Source organism: Chamaea fasciata, unplaced genomic scaffold (assembly GCF_029207755.1).
Source record: "Chamaea fasciata isolate MVZ Bird 193981 ecotype frontalis unplaced genomic scaffold, bChaFas1.0.hap1 SCAF_5, whole genome shotgun sequence".
NCBI lineage: Eukaryota > Metazoa > Chordata > Aves > Passeriformes > Sylviidae > Chamaea > Chamaea fasciata.
Genome location: NW_027094090.1, coordinates 47,163,897 through 47,190,694, shown reverse-complemented (window position 1 = coordinate 47,190,694; position 26,798 = coordinate 47,163,897). Strand labels below are relative to the sequence as shown.

Genomic DNA, 26,798 nt, shown 5'->3' with positions numbered 1-26,798 from the left:
ACTCTATGCCAGGGCCTTCCTTGTCTGTGTAAAAGCACGATAACTCTTGGAGTCTCCACCACACTACTGCACCCTGATCCTTCATCTCTCCCAGCTAAAAGCTCACTCAGTAAAGGAATGTGGGATTCATTTCACAGGAGTGGGAGCACTCCACAGTGTCTAAATTACATGCATCATCTAGCAGGGTCATGAGACAAAACAATTAGGAACCTGTTTAAGTAAAAACATTAAAAAACCTCAACCCTAAAACCACAACAGTAACAATATTTGACTATGTGAATACACAAAAGAACCACAGAGAGAAAATAGTGATAACTTTGGTCTCTTTTTGGTCTGCATTTAAACTTTACTTGTATCTGACTGGTCAGTTTGCTTGCTGAACAAATAAGGTAAACAGAAACTCATGAATGACAAGGGGTAAATATTTCATATGCATAATTTATTTTTAAAGTTTATTGCATCACATTATACAAGCATTAAACATGGCTTTATGTTGATGATTGTTTTTAAGTGTGAAAACTTGACATTCTTCTCCATATAATTTTTCTATTTACAAATAAACAATCTCTCTGTATACTTTATATATATATATATATATATAATATATATGGTCAATAATGTAACTCCCCTCAGAAAGATTTAAAATAAAAAAGAACTGATTTGTAAACATGGTTTCTGTCGTAGTATTTGGTAGCTTGAATGTAGATGATGTTCTATTCCTAGATTTTCCTTTTGTCAGAATATCCAGGTTGTTAATTTACATTTTTTATTCTAAGATCTGTAAAACCAGCATGGGACAAAATGCAAAAAACTTAGCAAACGGGTTGAAAAACAGTCCCAATATACATTTTCTCCCTTGGTTTTAAAAACCGGCATGTAACTGCTCATGAAGTACATGCTGCTGTCAAGAATGGCCTATGGAGAATAATCCTATGCTGACTGCAAGATGATTTCACAGTAAATCCTCTGATGTGTGCTGTCCTGCTTGCTATGTAAAATGTCTGTGCCATGCATTGAGGTTGCATTTTTTTTCTCATTCCCTTGAAGGTAGTGCTTTTGTGGAGCTGGAATAAGTAAACAACATACAGGACTGTCACATGGAGATTTAAACAAAACCCATCATCAGATCAGGAAGAGAATGGCATAAATTAGTTCTCTAGACACTATTAAAATTCCATTTATAATTATCATTGTTTTACTATTATTTGTATTTTATTTTTCTAATAAATAAAAAGGGGGCATCTTTCCTGAGTATTCTGCTATGTAGCTCTGAAGGACTCCAGGGAAATCTTTTCATCAGACCAGCAGCAGAGAAATCTCAACAGGTTGACTGGTCAAACTGAAGTGACAGAGATGTTCTCAGGGTCTGCCGGGGAGGTCAGAGCCCGTTGCAGCATCATACTCAGCACAAGCTTGGCAAGCAGCCAACCTACGGTCTCATGTAGAGCAGAGCAGGACACAACTTCAAGCAATGTGTTGTCAAGAAAATTCATCATAATGTAGCTATCTTGAAAACTACTCTCAAAATCAATTATCATTTGTTGCATTTCTGCTGTGCATTATTTGTTTTGGCACATTTTATTGCAGTGGTTTCTCTGGAGTGGAAGTCAGTTTCTATTCTACTGTGTTTCAGTTCAGTTCTCAGAAATTGCTGAGATTTAAATTGACAAAGCTCCATCTTACTGCAGGGATTTGCAAAGGTCCGTTTTGCTTGTATGGGTGACACTGATTTTATGCATGGCTCATGTCTCACTTTACTATTTAGCAAACAGTTTCTAAGCTCTGGTCATCTGTTGGTTTAGACATTAAACAGAGGGTATCCAAAATAATCCAATTATTCATGAGAATTTGGTCTGAATATGATTTTGCACAGCAATCCTGCCCCAGAATCCCCAGGCTGCAACTGTGGGTAGTGGATGGGAAATACTAACCCATCTGGCATGTGTGTACTGGAGGTCAACATTGCCTGATCCCCACCCCCTATTCACAGAGACAGAAATACTGCTATTTCCCCACTGTCCTGTGGGATGTGTCCACAGCTTCTGTAAGCAGAGGCAAAGATGAACAAGTTCACTACTGCATGAGTCAGGAATTTACCCCACAACCACTACCTGTGCTTCCCACTCAGTTTGGCACTGAGCCAACACTAATCCTGAAATTCCTTCAGTGTTTATGTTGTTTCATAGGACTTTCAGGCTTGGGCCAGGAGCAGCTGATAAAAGGGAGCTGCTATGTTATTTTTCCTCTTCAGGTAGGATGATGGCTACAGAGAGGAGGGTGCTCACATTTTCTTTCATCCTTCTTCTTCCTCAAGTCATATTACCTTTCATTAAAGCTTCCCCCTATCATGCAAATAGCACAGTTCTCCTTTGCAGTGGAAAAAAGTTAATAGATCTAATTTGGTGATATTTCTCTTGGTGCAAATGGTCCTATTGTCATGTGGAGCTTGAGGTATCCATCAATAGGAGCTTGCATTGTGTGGTCTACTCAGAAGGGCAAATTCTACTTCTTTCATCAAATTACTTCCAGAATAACTTTTAGAAACAACTGATTGAAGAGCTTTCACAACACTCAGTATTTTGATTCATGTTGCTCCATTCAACACTTATGATGTCTTCAAAGCTACAAGTCCACTCTTTTGGGTTAATAATCTGGAATTTTTTCATTTTTAAATCAGAAATTTTTCATTTCTCAATACTAAGGAATTTGCTAAAGGATATTGACAGTGGCTTACTTTGCCCAAGTCTAATTTGCACCCTGTGTCAAATTGTTTTGCTTTAAGGATTCCAGGCTGTTTCATACTAGTCTGTTGTTTTTGTTTTTTCCCTCCACCCCTTCATAGATAATGGAATGATGAAAACAGAAAGTGCTACAAGTGTAGATATTCTGGATGATTATGTTTTATTCTGCTGACCTTGTTCATCTGTCTTTTTTCTGTTTTGTTTTACTTAGGCAGATAGGTCTTTAAGACACTGTCTGACATCTGTTACAGATGTAAGTACACCCTAATTCCTGACTAGGCCTCAATGTGATCTGGCAACACAAATACGTGGGCAGTTCTGGGCAAGATGCCCTAACCTGATTTGATTCCTTCAGACACCAGACACTTCTATAGCTGAAAAGGCACTGTTCAAAACTTTAACATAGATTACCAACTTTTCACAGTGTCATTTCCAAATAAATGACCCTACAGCTAGATACCTCTGGCCACATTTAGATGCTTGGCTATCTGTCTGTACTTCTGATGCCTACATTTTTCAGCATTGTTAGACCAGTTGATCACACTCATGATCGTGCATCTCCTTCTAGATAATACTTCAGTATTGTTGAGTAATGGAAATGGTCCACCTACGTGATCTTAACTGGTGGCAAATGCAAACTAATGCAGTTGGGTCCACAGTGGGAGAGAGCAATGCTGCCATGCACGTGCTGCAGGTGGTGGCCACACACGCAGACAAACACTGCCACGTTGCCAAGGCGCAGTCACTGCTTATGAAGTAGCAACTTCATGAGAATGAGCCGTAGGATCACCAAGTTCTGTAAAGCACTGTAAGTTGAGTAACTGCTTTGAAGTTCAGGGCCTCGTATTAGTCAGGGCCTGGTAGCTTCCTGGCAAGAGTGCAGAGACTTAGTATTGGTCTGATGTGTTCATGTTGACATCAGCTTTGGAGAAGACTAAGCCTTAGAAATATCTTTAATTTCAAAAGGCTTATGACAAAACCCACCCTACTGAACAGGGGCACACATGTGCTAAGTGCACACAACATTACTGACTATTCCTTTTGGTGCACTTTCTGCTGTAGAAAACCAGGAATTTTTATAAACAAGAGTTCTTTTCTTTCAAGCAGATTCTTTCTCATCCTGTCATGGCCACTCATTGTGATAAGATTTTCCATTCTTTTTTCTTTCCTTCCGCTCTTTTTGCAGACGTTCTAGTTCAGCTTCATACATCATTTCCTGAATCAGGTACTTTTCTCTCCTCATTCGATCTCTCAGATCTTTTGGAAGATCTGGAATTAAGTAGGAGATCAGATGCTTTATGCAAAATACAAGGTGCTGTGAACACAAAGAAAGGAATGAAAAATTTAAACCCTCAGGAAGAAAAGAAGTACTTTTCATATCTTCTGAAAATCTTCTCTTTCCAATTTGCAGACAGATGCTGTGCTTAAACTAAATTCATTACTAAATTTTAAGGAAACAAACATGAAGTTTATTTCCCCACAAAAACTCCAACCAAAATCAGTGGAGTATGTATGGGTCACAGCAGAAATGATGAGCAGGTGGGTTCTAATAAGGCCTCAAAACTGTTCTATGACCTGTGTGTTCAAAGCCCGGAGGTCATGATTTAAGGTTTGGACAGAGCCGGGTATTAATACTGGTATTAGTTCCTGCTCTGCAGGAAGAGGAGGCTCAATTGATGTAACACTTATCTGTCGCCATACACATTTAAATCAAAATTCGAAGTAATGTATCTATACAAAAGTAATATTGTATCTATACAAAACAAAATCTAAACATTTTTTCTTACACTGTATCTCTTATCCAAAGACATATTCCTGTTAAGTAAATATCACAACTAAATACAAGTTGACTGCTCCTTTGTCCCTCCTATTTTAGGCATGACACAGCAAAGCCTTAGTTTGATGCCCGAGAATTGCTTGAGTGTCCTTTTCTGTGTGATCAAAAATGCTGCTTGGAGACTTACTCACTTCTCTTGAGAGGAGGAACAGATAAACAGAAAAATCCTCCATCTCAGAAAGGACATACAGTCTAGACTGGAGAAATAAAGGCATTTCTTCTTCTCCAAGGAGAACCCTTCTTTTGAAAGCCACTGAAAAGAGAATGTAAAATGTCCTCCCATGTATTCTACCCTCATGATAAATAAACTCACAATAATCTAATTGTTGGGGGGTTTTTTACCAGATCTAAAAAGAGAAAAAAAGCCTCTTCCATCAGTTTAGCCTGGACAAATAATTCCTCCTGCAGTGATAGGAAATACTTTCTTTTGTTTTCAAAGGAGGTTAAGTTATCCAAAACAAACAACACTCAGAATGCCAAAAAGGGATCTGAGCCTAGGCAGTTACTTAATGTATGAACAAACCTACCTTGAATCCCCTATCTCTTAGTGCAATCTTTATTGTAAGCGCTGTGGCAATCACAATACACCCATTAGTGTTTACAAAAAAAAGTCATGGTTTCTGCTGCAATTACCTTTTTGATTTCACAGATATAGTTACGGAAACAGCTTGCAGTGTCAATAAACAGAGTGGCTCATGTTGAGAGAGGCAGATATGAGCCAGCCTATGGCTTTGGTTGGGATCAAGCAAAGTCAAATCAGATTGCCAGTAACAGGCAGACACAAAAAGTTATTCCACGGTTGGTCACAAATTTGGCTGGACACTGAGACTTGAACAGGGCTCATTTTTCTTGCCTCACTCCTCTTTGTGCCTACACAGTGCTGCCAGGCCAGACTCTTTTAGTCTTTAAAATTCTTACAGTGACCTGCAAGGACCATTCTTGTAGTCCTTTTTGGAGCTGCATACCCTGACTTTCAATACTGACTGCTCATGAAACTAGAAGAGATTAAGCCCAGCAGGCAGGCTTCCTTCCTTCCTTCCTTCCTTCCTTCCTTCCTTCCTTCCTTCCTTCCTTCCTTCCTTCCTTCCTTCCTTCCTTCCTTCCTTCCTTCCTTCCTTCCTTCCTTCCTTCCTTCCTTCCTTCCTTCCTTCCTTCCTTCCTTCCCTCCCCTAATGTTTCCTTGAGCATGGAAGAGACGATTGAAGAAATTATCTCCTTGGGAACCAACTGCTAACAAGCTACCCAATATAAAGGAATAAGAGAGGCCAACCTGCAGTGCCATATTCCTACCTGGGAAGTCTGAAAATTACAATCATGGGGAACTTGTTGAAGTCTTTGGGCTTCTGCTGAGCCCAAAGGATAGGAATAATAACCAACAAAATTCATCTCCGCCTTTGCTCTAACACAAATGCTTCTGTTATGTTATCCAATTGATAACATTGAAAGCTCAGATCAGAATTTACACGGTCCTGTGGGCTGGAATGCAATATGTGCTCATGAACAATATGCCATATGCCAGTATGGTGACTACAGCTTCCATATCTGTGTTGAATGCCCTATTGCTATGATTTCAGAGCAGAGGATTGAGTAAAGAGTTTTCTAAAATCGTGTGTTCTTTCTTTTGCTTCTTCATAGTGTAAAAGGCATTTCAAACTTCTTGTGCTGGAGAGATATCCAGCTCCTGGATTATGATGGGGATATTCAGGCACTTGAAATTCGGCCTTCAGAGCTGCATTTTCTTTTTTGGTAAATCATGTCATCCTATTTTTCTACTATTCTGGTTCCCTTTTTCAAAATCAGCATGGGAATACCACTCACGTGAAGTTGGTATTATCTCCTTTGGTTTGCCTTAAAGATATCTGAAATACTGACAGAAAATACTAATATTATGAACATAGATAAAGATATTGAATCCTGTTCATTGTCATCATCTTTTTGATGCCAATCATTCTGGGGGAATGAAGGGCATTAAAAAAAAAAAAGCTAGATGTGTAAATACTGTAACTTTACTATCATTGTTTTTCAGTTGCTCAGATTAAATATTTTCTTCTCATGTTCCTTCACCCCTATTCTCACACAACAGTCAGCATAAGGCTTCCCAACCTAGATACTCAAAAAGTAAATAAAAGCTTCATTTATTTCCCCCTCTTTGCAACTCACTGCTATAGTTCTCAGTGTTATATTCCCTTTTCTGTGAGCACCTACATGCCTGTGACTGTTCAGAAAACAAAGCTGAGAATACGAAGCACAATGTAAGCAGAAGAAACTAAGACAAAAACATGTCAAGAGTTGCCATCACAAATCAGCCCAATGCAAAGCTTCAAAAGGAAATTTGTTCTCTTTTTGGCTTTGTTCTGCCACTTGAATGGTCACTGACCTCAAATACAATAATGAAAGCCAAGCGTGCAGCTAAGACATGCCAGAACTGCAGCGTGTAACCGTAGGGCACTGGGGAGTGAGGAGGGTCTCGGTAGTCCCTGTACCTGAAAGACAAGCACAGTGTGGTGGTTAGCAAGCTCTGCGCCGCTGCCCAGGCAAAGGCAAAACCAAAACTCACCTTCTCTTGATCATTGCATTTTCTGCTCCAAAAATGAGCTCAGTTCAAACTGTACAGGTTACCCTAATAGTGCTTGCAGTAAGTAGGTAACACTCCAGGAGTGCTAATGGAAATTCGGTACAAAGGGCCCAAACCAGTGTCTATCTGAAGACAACCCCTGAAGCAAATACACAGGATGATAGGTGCTTTGACCCTACAGCATCTCCCTTGGCAGCATGACATGTGCCTTTCAGGCATCTCCTCAGATCTTGGAGAAGGGTGGGCTGCTCTACTCTTTTAAGGGACACTTTATTCCCACTTCAAGGACATTTTAAACCTATAAATGTCCCCAGCTTTATCAGCCTGATAGTTCTCCCAAAATCCATACAAAAATGCTCCATGGACTCCACCTGGCCCTTGATCAATTTGTTTGCCATCCCTGGTGTAAAACATGACTCATTCTGACTTCAGCAGAGCCAGCACTGCACCTCTTGGTGTATCAACAAGGTGAGGACCATGTGAGAAAATGATCTAGTGTCTTATCTCACTGAGTGTTTCTTGGAAGACTTTAGGTCTCCAAAATTTAACTGGAGATATCTGTTGGGAAAGTTGGATCCAGGAATACTTCAAGATTGTATTTACAAAACATGAATCTGTTTAAGTCACACATTCTGGAGTCCATTTTTACTAGCAGTTTGTTAATTCTAAAATAGTACTGCAAAAACCTTATTTAGAAGTAGTGTAAAAATTATTTTCTTCTTAATCTGTTTCCTAGATGGGAGAGAAAACCCACTGTAAACAAATATTGAAAGTACCATAGTAAATAATACAGGTTGATCACTAAGTTAGTTTTAGGAAACTAATGAAAATACAGATGAATAAAAGAAATAAACAGTTGTTTAATCTCTAGGATAATCTGTATTTCTCCATGAACCTTCATCATCTTAGATCGCAGAGGGTGCCATACAAACTGAAATAAACTGTCTTGACATTGTCAGCATCAAATCTCTCAGAAACTGCAGTATTTCTAGAATAAGTTCTTAAAATGGGGATGATCTTTCCTTGTGCAAGTAGCATTCTGACTTCATAGTTTAGGATGTTTTAAAATATCCTAAGCATCCCAGAAAGAGAAATCCCTGGACCAAGTCCCAGTGGAATATATCTCACTAGAGACCCATTGTTACATGTGAAAAAATGGGGAAACCTTTTATAAACAACCAGAATAACACAGCACCATCTATGTTCCAGGCAACCAGAAGTTAACTGGGATTTTTTTTTCAGACAAACTGCCTTCCTGGAAAAATGCCTACACTGTTACACAGTAGAATAAGTATTTCCTTACCTTCCTATCAATATCTGCCTTGAAGTGCAATTAAAATGACTGATGTTTTAGCAGAATGCGGGTGGGTAAGAAGCTGATAAACTCAGCTAAAGAAAGATGTTCATTTTCTGTCAAGGGTAGATATACATAACAATTCAGTGTCTCCCAAAGGAACAGATATATCTTTTGGAGATTTATCACACCAATTTTAATAGTGTTCTGTTTAGGGGATGTTGAGGAGACTTTTTTTTTTTTGGTGAGATTTCCATCATCAGATTTAAGGAGCAGCAACTTCATGCTAGAAGTTGGCGAAGAAAGGAATTAAAGAGGGAGAAGAGAATGGTCAGAATGCCAAAAAGAAAAAAAAAAGGTCAAGTAATGCTATAGCAAACAGTGTGGAATGGAATATTCTCACTGTGGTTCTGCTCCACAAGTGAATTCAGCACAGGAATACTCTTTCTGCCAAATAAGTTGCAACAGTCTTAAATATCACTTAGTTAAATGAAAGTATTAATGCCACCCCTCCCCTATTTATTATGCTATACCACTCAAAATCCTTTCTTTTCATAAAAACATCACAATATTGCAAGTATCATAGACCTTTCTGGTATCACAGAGTATCTTTTGTTCTTTTGGCACTCATAAAGGGTATTTTAATTCTTCACAGTGAAAAATACTGAGACTAAGCATATCTGCTAAAGGACTTTCAGGTCTCATGCTTGTAATGTATTATTGCAACTAAAAAATGGTAGCTGTATCTGTTAGGTATTTTTGGTTGGGACACCACTTAAGACCTTTATGTAGATTTTTGAGGTTTTTGGCCATTAAAATTACTCAGGTGCAAATGTGCCCTTACAGTCTTTTCTCAGACTGCAATTTCTCCAATCTGTTGTTAAGGACAAAGGCATACAGATAATTAACTGCTCGTCTTCTTTTGATTCAAACCACAAGTACATGATTATTGCTAATAAATACACCACTAAGCAACGACATATGAACAATTCAACAATTCGGAAATGCTGGATTTGAGGTTTCATAAAGATAGCTTATGGCAGAGCCTGTTTATGTCTGTCAGGCCTGTGAAATACCTGTGTGGCTGCTCCTGTGCAACCTTGACTTCCCTGTGCTATCACTTCCTGTGATATAATCTCTTCACAATTGGTTCTCACTGGCACCTAAGTAATCAGGCACCTTTACCAGCCTTTTGATACCATATTTATCCATGATGATTGTGTCTGAGTCAAGCTATGACACCATAAAAATCCTGCATTAGGAACACCCTCCAGATACCAACTTTTCAGCTTCTCTTTTATCTGAGGAAGGAATCATGCAGGTAACAGCCAAGTAGTAGCGAGAAGAACATGACCCTGAACAGCACAGTTAAAACTTTCCGTTTTTAACTTCTAAAAATTAGCTTCAGCTCCAGATTTATTATGATGCTTCTCCATTTCAATGTCCTAAAGCAGAGCAGTATGTTGACCAGAAACTTACCTACAATATTTTAATGGTGAACCAGAGAATTCACTTCCATTTGATGTTGGCTCTGAACGATTTTCAAAGTCAGACACCAGAAATACTGATAAACTGGCATTAACGTAGCCAACCATACACCTAGAGGGGACAAAATGCTGTCAGCAGGACACAGCAAAGTTTTTCCATTAACTGTTGTACCCAGGAGCCTCTTCTTTGGGTTTCATAAAATCCAAAATACAATTTTGATGCTTATTAATATTTGAAAGGGATACTGAGGCAATACAAAAGAAATGCTAAAGTAGGTCAAATGAACAATAAAAGTGAAGCAATGGTATATTTCTGTGGGTGAAGGGATGATGAAGATTGGGACTGGTTACTTTTGAAAAGTCACCCAAATGGTGACACAACAGGGGCAGAGAAAATAATGAGGAGTTTTAGGAAGACAATCAAAATATTCCTACAGTTACACTCATGGTACTAGCACAGAGGGAGACTAAATCAGATGGAAAGATAATACACTTAAAATAGCTTTTTAGAAACTGTCCAGTTAATCAGAGGAACTCCATTCTAGAAGATCCTAGGGTGACTGAGCACTGTGAGGGCCAGGCAAAATTTAGAGAACACTGAGTAGGAGAAGTTATGTCTCCTGTTGAAGGGCTGTGGGTGTCAATAGAAGGTTCAAGTTTGGTGTTAGTAAAGCTGAGGAGATCTGGCCAAAATGTGTTGTGCTGTTCATGCAGCACTGCCCAAACACAGGTAGGCACACTACTCAGCTTGGTGCAGAGTATAATGCACAGTAAGGGCTGGGGGATTTTGGTTTTTCTAAATATGGACTTTACAGTCTTTGAGAAATTGTAGTCAAACACCATCTGGCTTTGTCTCCATACTGATTAGATTTGGAACTTAATTTATTTCCAGGATTTTTCTAGTATCATTGTGTGTCATATGGATCTAATACCTACAGATGTTTTTTGAAAGAAAAGAGTACCTCTCTCTTTTAAGCTATTCAATAACAGATGGTCTTCACACCTTAATTTGAGAAAACTCACTATTCCTGTGGATTTTTGAATACCTTCCTGCCTTTGTAACAGTACTTACCAATAACATTATTCAGAATGCTGACATAAATAATTTTAATACCGGTTAGGTTAGCTCCTTCAAACCTGGTGGTTTCATCTAGAAATTTGGTCCAAAAAGCAACAGAAGTGTGAAAACATTTTACTAGAGGTTTGTGAAAAGAAGATGAGCCAAACTGTGAGCCAAATTACTTCCCATATGCAGCACTAGTTTCAAAGTTACTGAGTCATATTTGAGTCTTAAGAGAAATATTTCTGAAGGTGTTGTTTTTCCATGCACAGAGGTAATGAGAAAATCCTTCCTTGTGGTTTCCTTAGCAATGAGAGTTGTTTACAGTGCCACAATATCCTGTAGATTTTTATAATGGCACGAGCAGAAGCACATGCTCAGGAACAACTGGCACCAGACCACTTTACCTCCGGAGGGACTTTAACTCTTCATGAAAGTAAACAGAACATCTTCCCTAGCCCCAGCTAAAATGCTCAACTCCTTGCAGGACAGCAAGTTTCAGATCTGCTAATCAGGAGCTGCACACCAGACGCCCTTCTTCCGTCAGTATGATTAAATGTATTGACGGTCAACAGATGTCAAAAAGCAGCAACAGATGAACTCACTTTCTGCAGCAGGGAGTAAAAAAATCAATCTGCCGTGTGTCCAATAGCAGAATACAAGCTCTCTGTCTCTGTCTACTGTTTAGCCTGCGTCTCTTTGAACAGCAGGTTTCCTTGCTAATGGCACTGCTAGACCAGTTGCAAACTGTGTCTGTGTTTGGCTGGATCCAGTGACCTTCCCGGAGCCCAATAGCTGAGATTTCACAAGTGGCCATGCAGCAACCATCTCATAGTTCCTGGTAGTGTGAACATGCTAATACAATCTCAGTGTTTAGCAACACTGTAAGAAAATCTACTTAGGCAGCAGGGATTCAGATCACAAATGTCTCCTGGAAGATATAATCTAAGAACTCTAGTTTTAGAAGAAAAACAAATTACTTTTTTCTCTAAGAATATCTTGATGTGTTAGTTGCAAATTGCTTCCTCTTGCTAGACACTACTTTTTTGAGTAATACATGCTGAATATTACATCAGGAAAAAATCCTACTGCACATTTAAAATGCTCAACAAATTCTTTACTGACTAGTATCAGCATTGCTTCAGGAAAAAAAGAGGATTATATCCATGTACTACCAGCTGGGAAGTACAGCTTGGGCAGCATCCTATCACACACACTAAATCTCTGAAATAGCTCTGCCATGTTTGCCTTGAATTCATGTCATGTCTCACAGTCACTCAGCAACCCATTCTGTAAATATGCAGAGCATCAGTACCTATGGCTGGTATCTGTTACCTAAAAACAAACAATACATTTGGTTTAATGGAATCAGAACATACACAGACAGTACTACTGCATCTATTCAAGTAGTAAGTTATTTTCGTGCACATCTGTTTCCCTCCATCCCCAAAAAGCCTTACTTTTGTCCTGCTTCTCCTTGGCCAGCACAAGGTCCGTATTTGTAAGCATAAACAAGACGAGGGATGAAATCCGATGTCACTGCTATAACAAATGCATTTGTGATAACAGAAAGAATTCCAATGCCTTCCAGGATCCCATACCAGATGCCTGTTCAACAAGAACAGTATATTTACTCCAGGAAAAACAAGAACCAAAGTGCCTGAAATACTGCATGATCTGAAGTAGATTTCCCTGCTGCACAAGGTGTTTTTATGTAGTTTTTATCCGAGAGTCACTGAGTAAAATTAAATTTTCTTATTGAACAGTGAGACCTCATCACTGTGAATCACACCAAAGGAAGGTTAGACACACCCACTGATTTTATGAGGCATCAAAGTGCCCCTGAAAACTTTGCTGAATGCAACTTATTTTGAGAAATTACATCTGAATCAACATGAAAAAAAATCTATTTTTCAGTGCTTCTGTAATTACATTATATAACTGGGTTTTTTTAGAAATTATGTCTGCAGTATATGCCATGTACTGGCTGTTGTCCAGGCTTGTGCCAAAACCCACAGATTCACACTGTTTGCATTCAAAGCTTTAATCAGACAAGACTTTAGGCACATGGCAGAATGTTCTAAGAGCACAAAGCCTGAGCTTCTGCAATTTCTTGGTGTGGGCTATGGATTTTGGCAATGCGGTTGGTTAGTGAGGTTCCCTATTTACCCCTCTGAAAACACCACGGATTCAGCGTTGGGCAGAATGACTTTGTTTTAGAGTTCTTCCCAAAGGTGTTCTGCTTTTGCATACTGCAAGGACAGAAGAGATATGTAGTCAAAATAAGTTCAGAGATCCTTTGCAATAGTGTGTGGCTGGATTACCTCAGAGCTATGTGGACCCTGTGTTTGGCAATGCAGGTGTGACTCATTGAGAGCAAGTTGTCTGCTGGGATCCAGACCCACCCTGTCTGAGCCACCAGGGACCTGGTGGGCACAGCCCCTGCGTCACAGGGGAGCTTGGTTCTGGCCAGGTAAATGTAAAACATGCAGGTCCCTTGTGGGATGATGGCCACTTTAACTTGACTTTCATGTTTCATCTGATCTGTCTGGTTATTATATTCAAATTAAACAGCAGCATGTGTTTGTTTGCACAGAGTGTCTGCAACAACAAAGCACCTGCAGAGAACTGATCACTTTACACCCTGGCTGTTAATTCCCCAGAAAATCATTAAAAGACATTTTCCAATATAGACTATTAATTGTATAAGTGGATTGACATCAGAAACTTGAAGTGTTTTTGAACAACCAAGGCATGTATTATTAATTGGGAAGATGACAGAAAATACCTTAATTTGCTCTTACTTGAAGTGGTCAAAGCTTTGACAAATAACACATATATATAAAAAACACCATACAAAGAGCTCACCTATATCTTTGGCTCTTGAAGCTAAAGGTCTTCTCCACTGAGTAACAAATTTGTAAGCATCAAGCCGAATTTCTATAATATTGTTTAGTAAGGCCAGAAGTGGTGCCAGTGGAAAAGCTGCCACAAAAATGGTCGTGAACCCAAACTGAAGAACTGGGGAAAAAAAACCGGAAATATCACAGTATAATTTTTAGGATCTAATACCAAGGTCTAAGATACCAGTGTATGCAAATAAGCAGTATGTACAAAGTATAAAGACACTTCTTATTATGTCATACTATATAATAGTCTAGTGGCAGCTGTACAGCAAGTCCTTGATAAAAGTTAGAAGAGAGAATGAAAAGAGCAAATGCACATCTGACCCTGGAATGGACAGCACCATCTAAATTTTGTAATTTGGGGTGAAGTTCAGAGGCAGACAAACTGTGCTTTTAGAAAGGGACATTTTTACTCCAGCATCAACTAGGATCTCTCAGTATTTGCAAAGATTAGGGATGAATACATTTCTTTTAATAGTTCACATGAGAAGAAGTTTGAAATTCTGTTTAAGTTTCCAGAGTCAGGTTTTCAGATTATCAGATTTTCCATTAATTTGAAAAGAATTTTGTGAAGGAGGGAAAAAAAAACCAAACCATGACATGTGCAGTTCAGTCACATATGGCAAAAGTTCATATTTTTTTAGGGTTTTTTTGGGAGGTTTTTTTTGTGGGTTTTTTTTTTTTTTTTGTTTGAGTACTTATTCTCCTCTCTCCACAGGACAGAGAAAGTGTCTCTTGGCAATAAGTTGGTAAATATGTAAATAAGTTTGTAAATATGAAGCAGTAAATGAGGGACGATTTTAAACATAAACAAGCATGCAGGTCTCTACCATTTACTTCAAAGTGAAAGCACAAGGCAACTTTCTTTAGGAAATAACAGGAAAGTTCTTCAGAAATATATGCAGATAAAACCTGGGCTCTGGTTTGGAAAAACAAACCAGAATGGGAAGTGTTTCATAGTTGGGAGGTTAGCAAACCATCAGCAGTGTGCTTAACTACATTGGTTTGGTTCTTAAAAACTTACTCCCATTCCTCACCTGACCTGTGAGAATGAAAACCTTTTTGCAGTCTCCTTTGCTTCATATAGTGATAATTAAAAGAATTCACCAGCCCACATCAACAAAAAAGCAACAACATTAAAATCTAGTGAAAGAGAGAGAATGAAGGTTAGAGCCATACTCATTTCTAGGTATTCATCAAAGAGTCCATAAGCATTCATAGGCTGCAGATTATAGTCCTTTTCCCACTGTGGGAAACTTGTTTTTCCCTGTGTGCCATACTCTTGCCGTAGTTTTCTCCTGGTCCACCAGTTTTGAATTAGCCTACATTTTAAATTAAATTAAAGAAACAAAGTAAAGAATATTAATGGCTATTTCTGAAAAAATTGGAAGAGGTTAAGTGGGCACAACATATCTTGCAAAATTAATTTCCCAATGTACAGGAAAATAGAGCATTAGTAACACATGTGGCTGATGACCAGCATAGTAAGTATGAAAACAGATACAGCTGATGAGATGTAATCCCAGCCTAGATTTGTTAAAATGATAAAAGGTTTTTGACATATTTTCATTATTTATTTACTTCTTCTCTGCACAGAATAGCAAATAACTTCAGGGCATTTTTATATGGCAGAATGCAATGATGTGTAGAGATAGCTGAGCTCAGTAAATAGGAGTGCTAATGCTGCTTGATTCTTTCCTCTCTGTGTGACCTGGCATTTCTGCATGGCTCTACAGTGCACAGGGTAACAGTCTCTAGGCAGTCCTGGAAGGGAAAAGGCAACCCTGAATCGTGTCTGCAGCCAAACATTCAGAGGAGAAAGAGGCAGAAAGAAGCGTCTGAATGACAGACAATACATGGTGGCTGAGAGATGGATGGTTGACATCTGAGCTACCTCCATTTCAAGAAATGGGGGACCTGTGCTGGACATAAAGGGGAAGATACTGTTCCCAAAGAAATGCGTGGGTAAGACCATTGTGAAAGGCAGTGAGCCAAAAGTGAAATGAATTCTCACATCTGAAATAAGCACCTTTTCAGGGAGTTGCACTGGTTTGGCCAACAAAGGACGCTGGTTAAGAGTTTGTATAGAGGTTAGTGAGATTTTCTCTGAAATTGTGGTTGGCCACTTTGTCTCAGTATGAAAAAACATTATAGATCACCCAAATAATTAAATCCTTTTCCTGTCAACGCTTCACTTCTTGCCCTCACAGGGGCCTGGTCTGGTCTGTGAATGGTGCAAAGTGATGGCAAATAGTCATTGGATTTGGATAAGGGTTTGGACTGCTGCTTGTTTTTTTGAATCTTAGAGATTATTTTACCATATACATAGTTTATCAGAAAGGTTACAGCTTTTCCTGTTTTCCTTAAAGAAGTGTACGTCCAATTGAGTGCAGTTCAACTGAATTGCAGGGTTGCCTCCAAGTCCTCTGGCCATTCACATTGTGTTGGCTGCTATCAAACTCTTAGCAGGAAGATGTTTTTCACACAAAAAGGAAAGGCACCTGCTTTCAGCATTTCAAGGCTAGAAGGTGGACTGAAGGATCTGGAGAGCAAACATATTTCCCATCAGAACAAGCTGAAGCATTTCACAGTGTTGTGACTGTGTCTTTTATCTTGTAATTTTCCTTGTGACTCTTAAGATTCACTTCACCTGAAGCAGTTTATTCCTATTAAATCACTTGTTCCTAAAAAGTCTCCTCCTATCTCTATCAATCACCTTCTTTTATTTCTCTTCTGCACTCTTTGTTAAGTTTCAAAATCTGTATTAATAGAAAGCAGAGAGTTCTAATGAAAACTGACAAAAGAGGTAGGGAATGGAAAGAGAAGGATCAGTACTGCTGCTACTGTTCCCTCCTGCCCATCCCAACTAATCCCTGCAGCCCTAACATCTGCAAATTACTGGCAAGGAGTGCTAGGCCCAGTAAAGATGGAGAAATAGCAAATCCCTCTGAACTTTGCAAGGGCAAACTTCCTGACGATGTCAGTTCTCTCTTAGATTTTCCTACTTTCTAATTTCCCTTGATGACCACCCACACTGTCATTAGCAACAACTTCACAGATCATATTAAACTTCTGTTAATCATATTAAACATGCTCATTAAATACTAATCAATAGGGAATGAACCAATACGAAATGAATAATTGCAAACCTTTTAGCTAGGGCACAGCTGCATGTTACCTTGAAGATCACAAGGGAACTTGTCTCTATACCAGTGAGTACGTTTTTCTATCTTTCAGAGTGCATGTGCCAGTAGTGCATTTTTTCCAGCTCATACCTGCTCTTTCAGGCATCTTTTATCACCCAAAAAGAAATTGAATTTAGAACTTACTAGTATAGCTAACAAATTATACATATAATATTTTTCATGTAAGCAACATAGTGGTCACACAGTTATTTTTAAGGAGTTTTAGAACACAGAATACAATTTAACAAAATCAAGTACTTCCCCTGTATTACTTAGTTGTTAATATTTATATTGCACTTTCACTTTTGCAAACTGTGTCCAATGTGGAAAAAAGCCCCAAACATCATCTATATATCTGGAGTTCTGTATCCTGGGAAGGGGGAGGGATTTTCTGTTGTAATGACTACTGCATCTTGATTTATTAACTAAAAATAAGGAAAGCATAAATTTAGTATTCTGTGACCTGCAGAATCATAGGTGTGATATTTACTTACGGATATCCCAGTTCCATGAAATTATTCCATGTCTGCTTTAACACCATTATAATACCCATTTGCATACAGAGATCAATAAGGCATCCACTAGGGTGGCACTACAGAAAGAAAGAAAGAAAAAGTTAAACAGGAATTATGCTGAGTTTTAAAGCATTTCTTGAAGGCTAAAAATAATACTGGATCATTTACTAAATAGAAATTAAATGCATTCTCCTTATATTTTAAAGAAGTGTGAACTCATGGGAACAGATTACACTGTATCATACAGTCACAATTTTAAGCTTATCACCTAGTTCTGTGCAGAGGTCAGAGTCAGGTGAAACCAATGCAGTTTTCACATTAGTGCTTCTAATGTGCTGTGCAACTGTGGGCAGGGCAGAGGCAAAGGCCACCAACTATTGAAATCTCCATTGATTTCAACAGATTTTGGGGAAGGTGACTGTGCATCAAGTCAAAGAATGAAGAGAAAATTCCTCCTGGCTGCACATAAAAGAAACAGCTTGTGCCTAGAGGATAGACCTAGAACTATTAATTGAGTACTTTTTAACATCTATGACTGAGTAGACCATGCAAAGCTATTCTCTTCTCAAAGAACTAAAAATCTCACACATCTTGAAGCTGTGGTTCTGCTTTTGGGAGCGGTGTTCAGCTAGTACGAATTTAGGTAAATTTTACCTAGTATTGGAAAAAACAGAAAGGTATCAAAAGCTTTCTACCCTCTAACAGCACTTTGTGCAATTGGCTTTGCAGATCCAAATAGTGTAGCTCAAGCTGTATTTTAAAATCCTGGGAAATACAGATAAGCCAAACAAATCACTGTCACAGAACTGGAGTTATTTCTCTTTAACTTTTATGGAGAAAAATTAGTTATTACCTGGAATAAAAAGAGATATTCACTTCTTATACATACTGCATTATCCAGCTCTCAAAACTTGGATCACTGCTGAGGTTTCTGTTGACCTAATTTAGCATCACTTTAGATTAACAGGGTGACAGGGTTGTATTTTGGGGTCTTTTTTTTGTTGTCGTTGTTTTGTTTATTTTTTTTTTTTTTTTTTTTACTTCTCTGTCATTATTACTAAATCATCATCCTCCTGTTTTTTAGGAATTGGTCACATGAGTGAGTATAACCTCAGAGAGACAGGTGCAAGGTTAATGAAGTAGCAGCCATGTTACAACCATGACATCAATAATATGCAAACTGTGATCTGAGCATGTCCATGGACACTGGACTAGTGTCACTAAATGTCTTAGACTTGGCTAAATTTAACAGGTGAAGAGAGTGGTATCTGAACATGGTATTCTAAAGCAGGTTAGTTCTAATAAGACCTAGCACAGATACAGACAATAATATTCAAATTTTAATTAGATTTTTTTTATTATTAGACTCTTTTTTTCTCTGAGAAAAGCTAAACAGGGGCTACTAAGAGTAACTTCCACCAGCAACTGACCCAACCTGTAACACCTCATTTTTGCACTTTCCTCTCAAACCTGGTTCTCTTTTCCTTCCATCTCCGCTCCTGCAGAGAGATGAGGTTCTTTCCCTGTTCTCTGATCCCTCTGTGAAATTAATCAGCCCACTGAATCATCAGAAGACTAATTCAGCTAGAAAAAGGAAGTTTATTGCTGATACAAGGAACTGAATAGGCTCTCCCTCACAGGACTGGACAAGTGAGAGCCAATGCAGAGGAAGAGGAAAGAGCAAACCTCAGGGGGAGGACTCAAAGGAAGAGCAGAACTGTTTTCCTTTGACCACAGCAAGTTTTTAGGTCAGCTCAGCACCAGCCAGATTTTGGAGGGCTGTTAAGCAAAATTCTGGATGCCCATTTATCAAGTATTCTTTCCTTGAATGAACAGAGTTCTCTACAAAATCAAGATGGTTTCATTCAAATTCAAATCTTTTTTGTTTGTTTGTCTTTCTAATATTTGAAAGGCCTTTCTTAACCAAAATATTTATGTATCCAGAAGTGTTTGAAAATTCAAGTTGGCAGGCATTTTCCACATTACCATTTGTCATTTATCTACAAAGTTTTTTCAATTTTTTGTCTGTGAAGCAGGAAAAAAACCATGGAATTTCAGTGTGCACATAGCAACACTGGAAAGTAAATGACTGATCCAGAAACTCCTGTAACTGTCAAATGGGTTTTCAATTCTTGTATGTATTTATTAAAAAAAAAAAGGGCCCTTGAGTAACTTGCAAAACCAAACTCTCATTGCTTTTCATATTAATTTAATTTTAAAGACATGGGAAATTATGCCAGTAGCTTGTTTGGGAAGTTTGTTTAGTTGTTTTGGTCAAATTTCACATACATTTTATATGTCCGGATTTTTAATTCATTACATTATTATTTTAGCTCTCTGCTCCGCAGAACTAGAAAAGCTGAGAAGAAAGAATTCTTTTGGAAGCAAAAAGTTGTCAGATTTGTATTTGACTTTGATTAATTCCAAGGATAAAATATTTCCAGTGTAAATATGTGAGTAATCTTTAAACCATCTGATACCACTGTTTGAATGTGATGCAAACACTAGAACTGCAAGCACTGAAAAGGGAATATATATATATCAATATGTAGATGCTTTTGTAGCAGATGGTAGTGTCAACAGTGTGGAGTCAGACAGCAACTGAAAACCCAGTAACACAATCGAAAATGCCTAGGCAGATTTATGTGTCTGCCTCTGCTTGCATTCATGGCATCTGTGGGTAGCAGATAAATCAGCATGCAGTTATCGAACACTCACCTCTTCCAGCCTCCACCGGTTTATTAGCCTTAAGTAGGCACCAGGGTGTCCTGTAAATCTTTAACACAGGAATATATATCAACCATGTTGTGCAAGCAGTCTGTTCACAGTAGTAAAAGAAAACTCACACTCTTATTTTAATCTGGTGTTATCTTAATGTGACTGGTATAACTATAAAAATGTTATGTTGTAAAAAGTTTTATGCGTATTCCTGGAATAATCCCCATGAAGGACCAGAGATATTTTTACTTTCAGTTTTATTTCAATACCAATACTCTGCTGTTAGATATTCAACATATGCAGAGCAGAGGGAAAATCTGACTGAGACTGCTCGTGTCAGTTTGGAAAATGCTTTTCAACTGTCAGTCCATTTCCTTAGACCATAAAATGCTCTGTGATGCCCGCCTTCCTGTGAAATCAGTGAAAATTTTAGTTCTCATTAAAAACCATAATTTTATAACTATTCTCCCATGTTTCCCCCCAAAATTATTCCTGTATGCAAGTAATCCATACTAATGGATTCTTCTATTCAAACCTTCTCTATGAAAAAGGTTGTTTTTTTAGGAGACTGATAGAAAGAGATATATAAATAATATATATTTAGATAGCTACATAGATACACAAACATACATGTATATAAAATATACAATAAACATATGTATAATAAATATATATGTGGAAACCCTCCCCAAATGATAGATCATAACTCACTCTTAACAGTTCAGATCATATAATCAGAGCAGGTCCCTTCCAACTGAACTATCCTATCCTATCCTATATTTATCTGTACAAATAACACACATAAAGACAGAGTGACATGACCTGCAAGTATAGTACTGTGAGATGCATCTGTTTCCAATTGTGAATTTATTAAATTAATATTGAGACCATGAGGTGATAGGAGATGAAAACTGCATCTTTTTCTGGGCTCTTGAAAGGAGTATAAAACTGCACTCTGTGCTGCTTTGCTAGCATGGAATTTGCATTTTGACACGTGTGACAATATGGTCCATTTTGTTTCATTACAAACAATTTTATTTCTTCTCTCTACTTCATTTTGCACATATGAGTGTGCAGTGTGCAGACATCAATCCTACCTTCCAAGGAAGAATGCTATATAAAAGGTAGAGCTGTTCAGATTGACAAACTGAAAAAGAAACATTTTCAGAGTGAAGCTGTTCTCCCACTCCGATTCGGTGCGAGGCTGCTCTGTGAAGAAAATTATCAGAGTTTCAGAAGCTTATTCAGATTATCAATTTCCCTTAGCACAAAGGTTGCACACACCTGTAAGAGCTGGCAATGTATTTGTAAATTAGCCTGCTGTTTTCAAAATATAACCTGGCAGAAGAAATTGTATCCAGAAGCAGCACTCAGCAAATGAGCTTGTAGAGACTTAGAAATCTATTCTGGTGTCTGTACATGTATGTTCCCATAAGACTGTAAGAAAGTGGTCGAAGCAATGCATATATCAAACATCCCACCTGTATTTAAGTAGTCTTTACAGGCTGTGGCTCTTCTCTAGTTTCCCTTTCTGTATCCTACCATAATGACATTGCCACTCTGCCAAAGCTATTTAAGTGCCTTTTTCTTAGAGGTGCCACATTGAACTGAAGAAAATCCTCCTGGTAATTCTGTTTCATGGATTTGTCCACATGTATCAGTGGAGTGCCTCTGCATGATCCCCCTTCCTTATCCCAGACAACTCACCACAGAAAATCAAGAAAAAAATATTTTTCAGGGGGCTAAGACAAACAGGAAAGGGGAACACATACTCTTGCCTTTGGGTATTGTTCCCTTATTCTCAATCTCAAGAAATATCAAGACAGAGGTTAACAAAACAATGGCAATGTCAACACACCAGTACCATATTCTGGAACTACTTTCCAGCTGGCAGGTGCTTGTTGTTAGCTGACCATTGCTATGAACAGGAGTAATCAGAAAAGTGGAGCTATTAATAGTGATTCTGAGTATCATAATGATAGTACTCATTTACTGCTTCCAAAGCAGCCTCCAGTAAAGTACTGTAAGTACAGAAAAAGCAATAAAATTTATTCACTTAGAGTTCTTTTTCATTAGATGCCAGTCTGCAGGAAGGACAAGTTTGACTACAACAAGGCTGCTGCAGCTGAAGCTTTGCTCACATGCCCATCAGAGAAAATGGCGATGCTCTGGAGGAGCACAGATATGAGTTCTGAAGAAGACCATGTAAAAGCTGAAGAAGGGCATCCTCAATGTCCTCAATGTAGTTTTGCTGCCAGTTCTACTTCAAGCTTATTACACTGATAAAGATAATTTAGATCAAATCAGTTCCTTAGGCCACCAGGATAAAAATCACAAAACTGAGTGAACAGTATCAAAAAAACCTGACCCGCTAAATTTTCATACAAGCACTTTCTGCCAAAAGCGGACCTACCTTGATGACAACCTAACAGAAAATAATCAAGCTTCAACGTCTCTAGAATATATCTTACTTTCCCCAGGCTGTCAGCACATAGCTTGTACAATTCACAAACTCGAAAGTGATATTTCTCAACTGTAGCTAGCAGATATCTTCTCCATAGATACAGGATAGCAAAAATATTTTTAAACTACAGCATACAAATGAGGACTCTCAGTTTACTACGGAATAAAAGAATAAAATTCTATTGTACACAGATATGTTTTGAACACATTACCAATGACTTCTGGGATGTAGAAAAGCCCTGAGAATAGCTAAAGTCAGTTGTTTCATTTGAGCATTAAAACATCAAAATCTGTTCATCTGGTCCAAAATAATTTACTGAACATCATCAATGCACACAGGTTTCCAGGCACTCAAAATCACCTCCTCAAACCCCGTGTATATGTGCAATAATTTACTTTGCTTAATATGTCTTCAGCCATAGTCTCATTTCAGGCCTCTTGACACTAAGGAGCCCTTGCCAATTGCCACCAACTACTGCAGTCTTCCAGATATATCAGGATTTCCTCAGATCCTGTCTGAGCCATGGCTATATGAATGATAGCCTATAGCTACCCCATTGACAGTGGATGCTCTCCTTAGAAAGCAGGTTATCTTGCTCTAGCATAAAGACTGCCTTTGTGAGTGAGCTGAAAGGATTACTGAAATTTAGAACATTATATAGTTGAGGTGTAGGTAGAGTTGATGATTGACCTAGTCATTTTCTCCCCTTACTGAACTTCTTAAAGGCAAATGTTTGATAGCCAATCAGCACCTTAGTTTCAAGCTATGAATTTGTTTTCCAGAAGTGACTCCCGTTTTCCATGTTTACAAACCCTGGAGGTTGTGAGAGCTAAGTCTGTCTGAAAACTCATGCCTTTTCTTTCAAGGTAAAAATTTTATGGCTTTTTATAGTAAACAATTTGTTTACATTCTTAGATGGCAGGGGGTTGAAGCAAGAACAAAGGTGGATGATTGTTGTCACCACTGGTTGAATGGCACAGTAGTTTAGTTTATATACTTTCTTATTAGAAATTTAAGAAAAAACATTAATTCCTATAGATTGCAAATTAGTTAGGATTTTTCATATTTATGCAGACATTTTGAGTTTTATCATTGTGTATGGACCAATAAATCAGTACAATATTATTCAATTTTATATTCAATATTACTTACCTAAATTTGTCAGGAAAAGAGCAACCTTTTCATACAGCTGTAACAAAGAAGAAACAGCCTCTTAGTTACATGGCTAGCTCAAAAACATAGAACTGCTTTCTAGGGAGAGAACGTGTTAATTCTGACATGCAGATGATTCTATGATGTTCTGATAATGACAACAAAACTACATAATAATACAGTAATGATATAATCAAAGAAGGAAAAGTAAAGATTTTATATCTAATGCTCATCCATAATATATGGAGAAGAAATGCTGTCACTGTCCCTATTTTATATACAAAGTGAAAAAAGGTGAGAGAACTTTTCCAAAAAGGAAAGCAGAAACAATAACACAATTGATATTTTTGTTTTAGTTGCCTATGGAACATTCACCTCACACGAAAAAAATCACCCTAGAAGAGCGTGCTATGGTATGTTGGATATGTTGGGTTTTGGGGTTTTTTTGGTTTTGTTTGGCACTTTGGTGCTGAAAGAAAAGACATGGGGGGTCAGGTTTACTTCAGAGAAAATCTTTAGTAATCCCCACCACCAGATACATTTCTTACTCTGAGCCTGTGTTATTTTTCTGTATCCTGAGTGGAACTTTCTGCACTTTCAGGTACCATGCTCTCAAACTCTCCAGGAGACTCCAAACTTCATAAAGATTACAAAACTAACTTGAAGGGTTTTCACCATCAGTATTTGCAAGGGAGTTTTGAACCTATTAACTACATGACCAGCACCATCAGTATTAGAGTAAATTAATATTAGAGTAAATTTCTATTTGCTTTAAATGAGTCTGGAGCCTGTTCCTACAAATTACTAAATGTCCTTAACTCTCACTGATGCCTACAGGAGTACAAAGCCTCTCATATTTCAGGCTCAAGTATTTACTTAGTTCTACAGAGTATATCAGCAATGTTTCTTTTTATTTGCAGTTATTCTTAGAATCTCTTGCTTAAATTGACTTATGTATTGTTTACAGATCAGACTGCCTGCTTAAGAACTGAAATCATCCTGAAATCTCTCATCCATGTTAACAATCACTTCATGCTTAGAATAGCTTTCTTTTGCCTTTGAAGTAAATGGTTTTGTTTCAAGTAATGAAAAAGGTAGTTTTTTCTCGGTCTGAAAGCACCTTATAAGGGCAACTGTAAATGTGCTAAATGTCTGGATCATTTATATCCTGATCCCAGCAGGGAGTGTGGTTTTTTTTAACAAATGTTTGCTGCTCTACAGAAAAGTTTATCAAAACTTCAGTTTGTTGCTATTCCATTTGGAACAGTAAGACTGTGTTAGAGATTCTGTTAACAATGTTTGGATCTAATTATCTATTACTGTAGTTTATCACTACTATCTTCAAGAGGCCCTGTTTGGGATCATATTTTGTTCTCTGTTCGTATTTTCCATGGGCAATATTACTGGAATTAAGAGTTTTACATAGCCTAGGTAAAGCTAGTGATTGTTTTCAGGTCAGGCAGCAAGATTATCTGGGAGCCATTATGCTTGAGGGTCATTTTGTTTTGTCAGACAGGTCAGAATAGGTACCTAGTTCTCAGACCATCTGGTCTGGAATTGTGGTCTAGACCTTTCCTCTGATGCTTTGAGAGGCTATCAACTTGTATCAGAATCACTGCTGCTTTTCAAGGCTTCTAACAGTGAATTCTCTACTGCTATGCACATCTTGGTCCTTTCTGGTTTTATTACTGTATCTTTTCTTGCTCTTCTGACACTTTTCTTGAGTCACAGTTCATGCAGGGTTCAACTACCTGAATTGCTTCTGGGGATTTTTCTTCTCCCAAAAGAAGTCTCAGCATTGCCCTTCAGTAAACTACATTAATCCATCATGGGAAACGAGGGATTATGTTCCTAAAACCTCCCTTTGAAAAACTCCTGCAGTTTCATATTTTGTGGATCTTCTTCTTTCATGAGCTATATCCAGATCTAAGGTTGTGGTGTTTATTGAATGGTGAGGAGTATGAGGCTTAAGATAACCATTTCTGCAGTTCTCCACTTATTTGATTATTTTAGAACATAAAATGAAGTTTCTCAAAAGGCACCTTCAATCAATCTTCCATTTTTTAAAAGAAAAATCTCTGAGCTGTAAAACTCTTTGAGAATGAAAGAATTTCAAGTGTGCAGTGTTTCTTTGTTGCTGCTTCACTGCATATACAATGACTTACACTGAGAGCTTGAAAATGGATGTTGTACTGGCATAGATATAGTTTTCATTTTTTTTCTTTTATGCTTATTGTGTGCTCTAGGTGGAGTAAAGAAATGCCTCAAAAGCCGGAGAAAAAACCCAATAAAATAAAAATAACATAAAAGAAGAGAGCCCTAAGTACAACCTCCGACAGAAAACCAGCTTCCTCCTTTCTACCCTTTCTCAGCCTATGGTCCCACCTAAGGGAAAACATAGGAAAAACAACAGTTCTACATAGACTGTCTTAGACACTAATCCAGTCTTGCCTATGCCAAAGGAAGAAGCAAAGTCCTGCAGCAAAGACTTTTGGAATTTCCTGCCGTATAAAAAAGGACCTGTCAAAAATAATTTTTAGATTATGGAAATGCTTGGATATTGCATAGGAAAGAAAGAAGTCTCCAAGCCAGCCTTGGAAATGAGCAGATCTCAAATAGCATCTCATCTTTTCCCTAGGAAGTAAAACAGTATATCTCCTGGAGTGAAGCCTAACAAGCGGTTTGCAGAAGATGCTGGCTATTGAGTAGATAGAGGTACTCTACCCTGGCTCCAGTACCTGGCTGTTTTATACGTTGAACCCTCCTTCCCCTTAAAAGGGATTCTTATAATGTCAGTAGACAAAATCTGGTAGTGAAAGGCCATACACCTCTTGCTAAAAGCAACAAAGGGCAGACACATTGCT

General features: G+C 38.1%; 1 protein-coding gene and 1 long non-coding RNA gene across 2 annotated transcripts in view; one reads left to right on the top strand and one right to left on the bottom strand.

Annotated features, from left to right (window-relative positions):
• Positions 1-351: 351 nt before the first annotated feature.
• Positions 352-26,798, bottom strand: part of LOC136289536 (anoctamin-4) — a 65,721-nt gene continuing 39,274 nt past the window's right edge. Inside the window, exons 12-21 of the mRNA XM_066183461.1 lie at positions 23,935-23,971; positions 21,416-21,527; positions 20,319-20,376; positions 17,580-17,677; positions 15,080-15,222; positions 13,863-14,015; positions 12,455-12,602; positions 9,927-10,046; positions 6,956-7,061; positions 352-4,056 (exon numbers count right to left, since the gene is read on the bottom strand). Of these exons, the coding sequence (XP_066039558.1) occupies positions 3,865-4,056; positions 6,956-7,061; positions 9,927-10,046; positions 12,455-12,602; positions 13,863-14,015; positions 15,080-15,222; positions 17,580-17,677; positions 20,319-20,376; positions 21,416-21,527; positions 23,935-23,971 (1,167 nt within the window). The 3' untranslated portion in view covers positions 352-3,864. The remainder of the gene's footprint in view (positions 4,057-6,955; positions 7,062-9,926; positions 10,047-12,454; positions 12,603-13,862; positions 14,016-15,079; positions 15,223-17,579; positions 17,678-20,318; positions 20,377-21,415; positions 21,528-23,934; positions 23,972-26,798) is intronic.
• On the top strand, positions 17,021-26,269 carry LOC136289538 (uncharacterized). The gene is made up of 4 exons (XR_010720811.1): positions 17,021-17,112; positions 23,565-23,648; positions 24,291-24,347; positions 26,181-26,269. It is a non-coding gene; the product is annotated as an uncharacterized lncRNA (long non-coding RNA).